At 35.8% G+C, this 9,184-nt stretch overlaps 1 protein-coding gene across 1 annotated transcript; it reads right to left on the bottom strand.

Annotated features, from left to right (window-relative positions):
* Positions 1-1,015: 1,015 nt before the first annotated feature.
* Positions 1,016-2,181, bottom strand: LOC132885835 (uncharacterized). Its single transcript, XM_060920351.1, has 4 exons — positions 2,107-2,181; positions 1,709-2,006; positions 1,315-1,583; positions 1,016-1,052 (listed from the first exon to the last, which is right to left on the bottom strand). The coding sequence occupies exons 1-4, from the start codon at positions 2,179-2,181 to the stop codon at positions 1,038-1,040; spliced, it is 657 nt and encodes a 218-aa protein (XP_060776334.1). The 3' UTR covers positions 1,016-1,037.
* Between the last annotated feature and the right edge of the window lie 7,003 nt (positions 2,182-9,184).

The following is a 9,184-nucleotide window of genomic DNA, read 5'->3' as shown; positions in this document are numbered from 1 at the left end:
GATATGTAGTAGATATTTATTTTTGTAATTATATATTTATATAGATATTTATGAAGTGTATATATGGTATATATTTTTATAGGTGTATTAATGTAGTTTATATATATAGTATATATATATTTTGTAATTATATATAGATATTTATGAAGTGTATATCTGGTATGTAGTATATATTTAATTTTGTAATTAAATATTTACATAGGTATTTATGAAGTGTGTGTGTGTGTGTGTATATATATATATATATATATATATATATATATATATATATATATATATATATATATATATATATATATATATGATATGTAGTATTTATTTTTGTAATTATATATTTATATATTCATGAAGTGTATATATGGTATATATTTTTATAGGTGTATTAATGTAGTTTGGATTTCGGGGTAGTTAAAAAAGGGGTGGGAAATTAAAAAAAGTATTGTACTTCTTCCCACTCCTTTTTCGAACAGTGTGCGGTGTTTTGTACTGTCTTAGCTTTTTATGTTATTTTATTTATTTTTTGTTAATTTCTCGTTTCCTTTCTTTTGTGTGTACAAATAGTTACATACATTTTTTTATACATGTTCGAAAATAAAAATAAATTCATTCATTCAAGTTGTGACGTGGCGGATTTACGGGTCAGGGGCGAGACAGCTGATGCAGCGCACAGACGCTTTAAAATCTCCCGTGTGTTCTTCCCCCTGAGTCTGCTGTGTTCTCTGAGCAGCTTACTGTCACAAACATCACCTGTATTTCTATAAACATCACTCACTCATCACTAATCCATGTTAATCATTGAGCTTTTGATGGTGTTCAGTGTTTAATGTCAAATTAAAATTCCATTTGATTGAGGTGGAATTTTGGAGCTGATTATTTGAGCGGATTTACAGCGCAGCACCTTTACTGCTGTTTCTGTGTGAGTCGTTTACACCAACATTTATTCACTATGAGAGAGACACACACCATTTGTGCAGCATTTTTCAACTGAGGAGTTTATTTTTGAAAAGTTTCTCATTTCCAGTCAGGGAGTGTCGATGTTACTGAGGGACGACCTGAAAGAGAAAAGCAGAGGAGAGATTTTTTTAGAACAATAATCATCAAACCTTTTATCCTGGTATATAATATTCCCATTGCACTATTCTAGATCATATGACTGCATTCAAAAGTATTCGCTCCGCATGTGCTTTGTTTAGTAGCGAGCTCCTGAGGTAATGAACAAGACCCATTCTGTAAGACATTACAAATATGACTGTGACTCATTCTGAGCTCCCTGACCACTGCACCCTTCTTCTTCTCCTCAACCTTCTCCTTTACCTCCAGGATGTCGTCCACCTGCCCCTCATCCTTTTGGCGCCCCATTTCGTCCATTAGTTCTCCCCAAGGCAGTAATGTGGGAGTTGAGGGTCTGGATGGGATTGGGTCGACGCTGTCCATTATCTCGCCCCACATCAGTGCCTTTGGACTCGCGGGTCTGGAGGACAAAGGCTCCTCGACGCCCACAGTTTCAGGTGGCAGACTGGAGGTGGGTTGAGGTTCAGGCTCTGACTCAGCTGGTGCTGGTGTTTCTGGTGCCGCATGTAGATCTGGACAAAATCAAGGACAAGAAGGAGATAAAATGGACCGTTAAGACAGAGAAAACATTACAACATTAAAGAATGCGCAAAAGAATCAACAGCGGAAAACTGAGATATATTTTAATCTCGTTTACCGAGTGTGAGCACGTCAGTGGCATGAGCCTGAGCAGTGATCACACAGCCATCGTCTACACGTCCACCTTCAGGTGGTGTCACAGGAGACGTGGCGTTTCCTCCCAGAATCTCCTCCTGGACGGATGGGACGTGGTGTTCGTTCTTCCCCATCGTTGCGGGTGGAGGGTAGTAGGAGGCGGATCTCAGAACGGGGTGGGACGGGGGGTAGAACTGGTCTGGCATGATGAAGTAGGCCGGGGGGTAGAACTGCGGTGGTAGGATGGGGTAGAACAGGGGGTCGAAGTGAGCAGCCTGAGACTGAAGAAAGAGAGTTGGATTTTAGAGAAACAAATTATTTCTTCAACAACAAAGTCCAACAAGAAATGAACAGGTCCATACAATAGGCTACTTGTCTTACTGAATATTGGAGCGACAAAATCCCGGTGGTTCTGTCATATGAACCCTGACCATCAAATTTACTCATCAGCATCATCGTCTTCAGAAGGGGATCTGGTTCCAACTTACCATTTTCGATAGAGGATGGTGTCACGCGTGAAAAGTGAAGTTTGAAGGCAGAGAGAGATGTGAAGCGTCGAGTGAGAGACGTGAAGTGTGAAATGTGGAGTGTGGAATGGAGTGTGTGTGTCATTTATATGTATTGTTTCAGGATTCCGATCTTTGAAGTTTGAATTTGAATTCAATTCTGTTTTTGTTTAAATTGTCCAGCATGAAAAACTTCATCATAGCTCCGCCCCTTTTTACAGTTCTTTGAAGTTTGTATTTCAATTGTTTGAGTTTGAATTGGACCCTAATATCGTCATTTTTATTTGAACAAGGGGAGACCCTCAAAAAACCATCAGGTTGCAGGCCTCCCCTGCATGTCTTGTATTTGTTACATTTTTTAAGCCAATTTTGTTCTTGTATGTGCAATAAACAATAAAACAAAACAATAAAACAAGATGATGTATAGGTTCATGAATAGAGAGCTATTTATCTGAAAGGTAAATAAAAACTATGGCTTATTTGAACTTTATTAGTTATAACATAAGAGGAATTAATAACCCAATCAAGAGGGGAAAAAATTATGGGGCAACTAAAGAAATGACAATGTTCAGCGGCTCTTATTCAAGAAACTCCTTTATCTGAGACAGAGCACTTAAGATTAAAAAGAGAGCGGGTTGAGCAGAGTTACAGTCCATCATGTAGGAAAGGGAAGAAAAAAGGGGTGGCCATACTTTTCAACAAATCTGTATAATCTTGCCATATTAAATGGCAAACAGAAAACCCTTTTGACAGTCAATGTTTGGCAGTAACTGTATGTAACTGTACCGAGGGCGTTTTGATTTCGAGAGCTTGGAAAAAATTTTAGTGTCAATTTCGACAGCAAAAAGATCAGAGTGAGGCCTCTCGGGGCTGAGCCGCTCATATCTTAAAGCCTCGGCACTCTGCTCAACCCGCTCTCTTTTTAATTTTCTCTCATAGTGAATAAATGTTGGTGTAAACGACTCACACAGAAACAGCAGTAAAGGTGCTGCGCTGTAAATCCGCTCAAATAATCAGCTCCAAAATTCCACCTCAATCAAATGGAATTTTAATTTGACATTAAACACTGAACACCATCAAAAGCTCAATGATTAACATGGATTAGTGATGAGTGAGTGATGTTTATAGAAATACAGGTGATGTTTGTGACAGTAAGCTGCTCAGAGAACACAGCAGACTCAGGGGGAAGAACACACGGGAGATTTTAAAGCGTCTGTGCGCTGCATCAGCTGTCTCGCCCCTGACCCGTAAATCCGCCACGTCACAACTTGAATGAATGAATTTATTTTTATTTTCGAACATGTATAAAAAAAAATTTATGTAACAATTTGTACACACAAAAGAAAGAAAACGAGAAATTAACAAAAAATAAATAAAATAACATAAAGAGCTAAGACAGTACAAAACACCGCACATTGTTCGAAAAAGGAGTGGGAAGAAGTACAATACTTTTTTAATTTCCCACCCCTTTTTTAACTACCCCGAAATCCAAACTACATTAATACACCTATAAAAATATATACCATATATACACTTCATGAATATATATATATATATATATATATATATATATATATATATATATATATATATATATATAAAATTACAAATAAATATATATATATATATATATATATATATATATATATATATATATATATATATATATATATATATAATTACAAAAATAAATAAATGTATCTTATATATACACTTCATAAATATCTATATAAATATTTAATTACAAAAATAAATATATACTGCATACCATATATCCACTTTATAAATATCTATATAAATATATAATTACAAAAATATGTATATACTATATACCATATATACACTTCATAAATGTCTATATAAATATATAATTACAAAAAATATATATACTATATACCATATGTACACTTTATAAATATCTATATAAATGTATAATTACAAAAATATATATAAACTATATACCATATATATATACTTCATAAATATCTATATAAATATATAATTACTAAATATATATATATACTATATACCATAAATACACTTCATAAATATCTATATAAATATATAATTACAAAAATAAATATCTACTACATACCTATCCCTGTAAATATGAATATATAAACTATCCCCATAAATAAATATATACCATATACTAAGTTAGTTCTAATATAACAATCATCCCTATTCTATTTATCCCTCATCATCCTCTGTTAACATACTTCCTCTTCTATATACTTGTTTAAAAATATTTTTTCTACCTTTTTTTAAACAGATTTATATTTGCACTTTGTTTTATTTCTGTCTCCAGTCTGTTCCATAAAGTCACCCCACAGCTCGATACGCACATGTTTTTCATATTTGTTCGAACCTTTGGTTTTTTAAAATTTAGGTCTCCCCTTAGATTATATCCCCCCTCTCTCTCACTAAACATTCCTTGTATATTTTTTGGCAATAGATTATTTTTTGCTTTGTACATTATTTGTGCTGTTCTGAATTTGACCAGATCCATAAATTTCAACATGTGTGATTTTATGAATAGTGAGTTTGTGTGATCTCTGTATCCTGTTTTGTTTATTGTCCTTATTGTTCTTTTCTGGATTGTACATATCGGCTGCAGAGTGGTTTTGTAGGTGTTTCCCCAGACTTCGACACAGTAAGTCAGATATGGCAAAAATAATGAGGAATATAGAGTATGCAAAGATTTGCAATCAAGAATATGTTTTGTTTTCCACAGAATTGCCGAGCACTTTGCCAGTTTTGCTCGTACGTATCCTACATGAGGTTTCCAGCAGACTTTATGATCCAAAATCACACCAAGAAATTTAATTTCCTGTACCATTTCTATCTTAGTATTTTCTATTATCAATTCTACATTACAATCTATTTTGTTTCTCCCAAACAACATGATCTTTGTTTTGCTTAGATTTAATGATAATTTATTTTTGTCAAACCATAGTTTTAGTTTATTTATTTCTGTTGTGATTGTCCCGAAAATCTGCTGCAAATTCTCACCGGAACAAAAAATATCAGTGTCGTCTGCAAACAAAACAAATTTCAGTACTTGTGAAATTCTCCATTTGTCATTGATATATAATATGAATAATTTCGGACCTAATATTGACCCCTGTGGTACCCCGCATATAATGTTCATGCAATCAGATTTATGGTCACCTATCTGCACAAACTGTTGCCTGTTTCTTAGATAGCTCGACAGCCAGCTCCACCCAACTCCCCTAACACCACACTTTTCGTGTTTACTTAATAATATACTATGATCAATGGTATCGAATGCTTTTTTTTAGGTCCACAAATACTCCAACTGCTATTTTTTTAATTGTCTATACAGTTTCTGATTTCCTCTATTAGTTCCATTAGTGCCATCGATGTTGATCTGTCCGTTCTGAATCCATATTGACTGTCCGTAAGGAGGTTGTGTTTTTCAATGAATTTGTCCAGTCTATCTGAAAAAAGTTTTTCGAGTATTTTGGGGGAATTGGGGGAGTAAAGAAACAGGCCTGTATTTTGTGAAATGGTGTCTATCTCCAGTTTTAAACAATGGTATCACTTTTGCAATTTTCATTTTGTCTGGAAATGTACCTGATTGAAAAGATAAATTGCAGATGTGGGTGAGTGGTTTCACAATTCCCTCTATAACTGTCATTACTGTTAACATGTCTATATCATTCCAATCTGCAGAGGTTTTGTTTTTGCATTTACTTACAAATTGCATAATTTCTTATTCATCAGTTGCAGTTAGAAAAATTGTACTTGGATTTCTGTCCCCCATATCTTCTATGTCCCCACATTGTGTTGTCTCGGGTTCCTTTATTTTTGCCGCTAAATCTGGTCCCACATTTACAAAGAATTGGTTAAAATCATTCACCATATCCTCCATATTATTTATGGTCTTATCATTTTCAGTGTAGTACTCCGGGTAATTTGTAGTTTTGGATCCATTTCTCACAATACCATTTAGTACAGTCCATATACCTTTAATATTGTTTTTATTTTTCTCCACTAATTTATTATAATAGTCTTTCTTACATATCCTCATAATATTAGTTAATTTATTTTTATATTTTTATATTTTTCCTCTGCCTCTATAGTTCGATGCTTTAAGAATTGTCTGTATAATATATTTTTCTTTCTGCAGGCATTTTGTAGCCCCTTGGTGACCCATGGACTATTTGTATATTTATGTATTTTACTGTATTTCTTTATAGGACAATTTTTATTATATAGTTCATTGAATATTATTAAAAATTCCTCATATGCTTTATCAACATCTTTTTCTTTATAAACTCTATTCCAGTCCTCTATCATTAAGTCATTTTTTTAGCGCAATCACGGTTTCTTCAGTTTTCAATCTTATATATTTATAATTTTTAGTATCCTTTTTCTTGCTATAATTACAGTAATATACATTAAAAATAGGTAGGTGGTCACTGATGTCTGTTAATAGTAGTCCACTCTCTGTATTATTTTCCAGGATATTAGTAAATATATTATCTATTAAAGTGGTGCTGTGAGAAGTGATCCTGCTTGGTCTGGTAATAGTTGGATACAGTCCCATTCTGAACATTGAGTTAATGAACTCTTCTATCATTTTAGGTTTCTTATGATTTAAGAGGTCGATGTTAAAATCACCACAGATGTACATGACCTTCTGTGTTGATTTTATTAACATACTTTCCATCCAATCTATAAAAACTTCTCTGCTTGATCCAGGAGATCTGTATATACAGCTCACCGTTATATTTTTCATTTTTTCACAACATATTTCTACTGTAATACACTCCATCCAATCATCAACAGCTACCGTCATTTTATTATTAATTTTATATTCCAAACTATTATCAACATATATTGCCACTCCCCCTCCTCTTTTGTTCTTTCTGTTGATATAATTTAATTCATACCCGTTCAGCTCAAAATCTACTCCCATCTCATTGTTGATCCAAGTTTCTGATATGGCTATTATATTGAATGGAGTATTGAACTGAATGAGATATTCCTTCATTTTATGGAAACTGGCATACAGACTTCTGGTATTGAAATGAATAATTGATATCTTATTTCCTTCTCTGATCATTGCATTGTATTGATTTTCAGTGTAATACCAGCAGCTGATATTGATGTTGCTGAAAAGATTATTTTATGGATCAATATTATTTTCCATATCTTGTGTTTTATGCTCAGTATAAAGGAAAGTGTCCAGTTCTTGTGTCCAGTGTCCCATCCTTGTGTCATGATTGTAAGTTGCTTTGATTGGCTCCCTCAGAATTTGTCCAGTTCCCCAATATCTCGGATGACCAGGATCTTGGCCTCTTCTGGAGATCCCTTCAGCTTTATGAATATTTTGCAGTTTTGTGTCCAAGTGTTCTGGTTTTTCCCCTGTTTCCTCAGGAGTCTCGCCTTTCTTGCAATGTCTGCATTTTTTTTGGTTAAGTGCTCATTTAGAAAAATGTCTGAGCCTTTCGGTTTCCTCCCTTGTTTTAACAGTTGCATTTTATGCTTTCTGTTGGCAAATCTTATTATTAAAGCCGGTTTGTCTGTGTTGCTTCTCCGTGGGAGAGGGTGACATGCTTCGATGTTTGAGCTTTTTACCTCTATCCCTTTGGAGTGCAGGAATGCTATCACCTGTTGCTCCACAGAGTTAGCATCCTCCTCGTTCTGCTCCTCTCCGTCTCCTCTCGCCACCGCTCCAGCATATGACCGGGGTTTAATCTGCAGTCCGGTCACAATGATGTTATTTATCCAGGTGTATTGCTCCAGATCCTCCACTCAGTTCTCGAGAAAGGCGATCCTCTTTGCCTTCTCCGTGTTTTGCAGCCGCAGAACTCTGACCTCTTCCACCAGGTCCAGGATGGTCTTCTGCTGCATCCTGACAGCAGAGATTTCCTCACCCAGAAAGTCGAGGGATCTTTTGATGTTGTCAATCTCCTCGAGCGTAGGAGCTCTCTTCGGGGGCATTGCGTTTGTTGTTGTTACGCAGCCCGCAGGTATTTCTCAGCCCGCTCCTGCGCAACCTCTCAGCCCGCTCTCGCTCAGCCTCACTCTCGCCTCCAGCCTCCAGACTGGTGAAGACCCCGCCCACAGGATATGATGTCATTAATTAAACTGCTGTAGAAGAAGAGTAATGGATGATGATGATGATGATGATGATGATGTAATGGGGAACTGGTTCAGTCGCGGCTCCTAAAGAAAGGAGTGCGACCCACTACTCCAGGAACTGAGACTGGGGGAGTGAACCCAAGTGCAGAACCAACGAAACACTGATGTGCACAAGGTGCTGAGCAGGGGATCGGGCCGAGAGACGCCTTGGAAAGCAAACTGAGGGATGAGCACCTCCAAAGAGGAGGAAAAAAGAAACCAGATGGTCACCCCACACTAGACTGGAACCTGGGGCCAGAGGATTGGGAGAGCAACATGCAGCCCAGTGAGATACCAAGGCAGTAAAAATAGAGCGCTGGGAGGGGCCCTCACTAAATCTGGCAGGGAGTCTGGGGGTCCAACTGCAGAACATTTAGGAATTTTTCATGGCGTTTCCGAAAATTCTACACAATCATAGGCAGTAGAGTAAGCACAAACTGTACTCGGGTCAAAGTATTGTGACTTTAATAATAATAATAATAATCGTATTAAATGACGACTCGAGTCGTGAGTCACTTCATATGATGATTTATTCCATCGATAATATGTTACATTCAAATCTATCGGAATATCAGTTCTGACCAAAATAAAAAACTACAAAATAAAAATCTACACTTTCACTGCACTATTTACGAGTTACACTTTTTAAAACCCTGATGTCAGTTTCTCTTCTGACATATTGACGACCAAATCTGATGCCCTTCTCTTTTTAAAGACAACTTTGTGTCATTTTATAGAAACTCTATATGTTTGCCATTTACAGTGGTGCTTGAAAGTTTGTGAACCCTTGAGAAGTTTCT

Source organism: Neoarius graeffei, chromosome 5 (genome assembly GCF_027579695.1).
Source record: "Neoarius graeffei isolate fNeoGra1 chromosome 5, fNeoGra1.pri, whole genome shotgun sequence".
Lineage (NCBI taxonomy): Eukaryota > Metazoa > Chordata > Actinopteri > Siluriformes > Ariidae > Neoarius > Neoarius graeffei.
The sequence above is the reverse complement of the archived record's forward strand: the minus strand, read 5'-3'. Positions and strand labels throughout refer to the sequence as shown.

Coding starts and splice junctions, on each gene's coding strand:
- LOC132885835 (XM_060920351.1), bottom strand. CDS start 2,181: ATGATGCTGATGAGTAAATTTGATGGTCAGGGTTCATATGACAGAACC. Junction 2,007..2,106: donor TTTTGTCGCTCCAATATTCA/GTAAGACAAGTA, acceptor CTCTTTCTTCAG/TCTCAGGCTGCTCACTTCGA. Junction 1,584..1,708: donor CACTGACGTGCTCACACTCG/GTAAACGAGATT, acceptor GATTTTGTCCAG/ATCTACATGCGGCACCAGAA.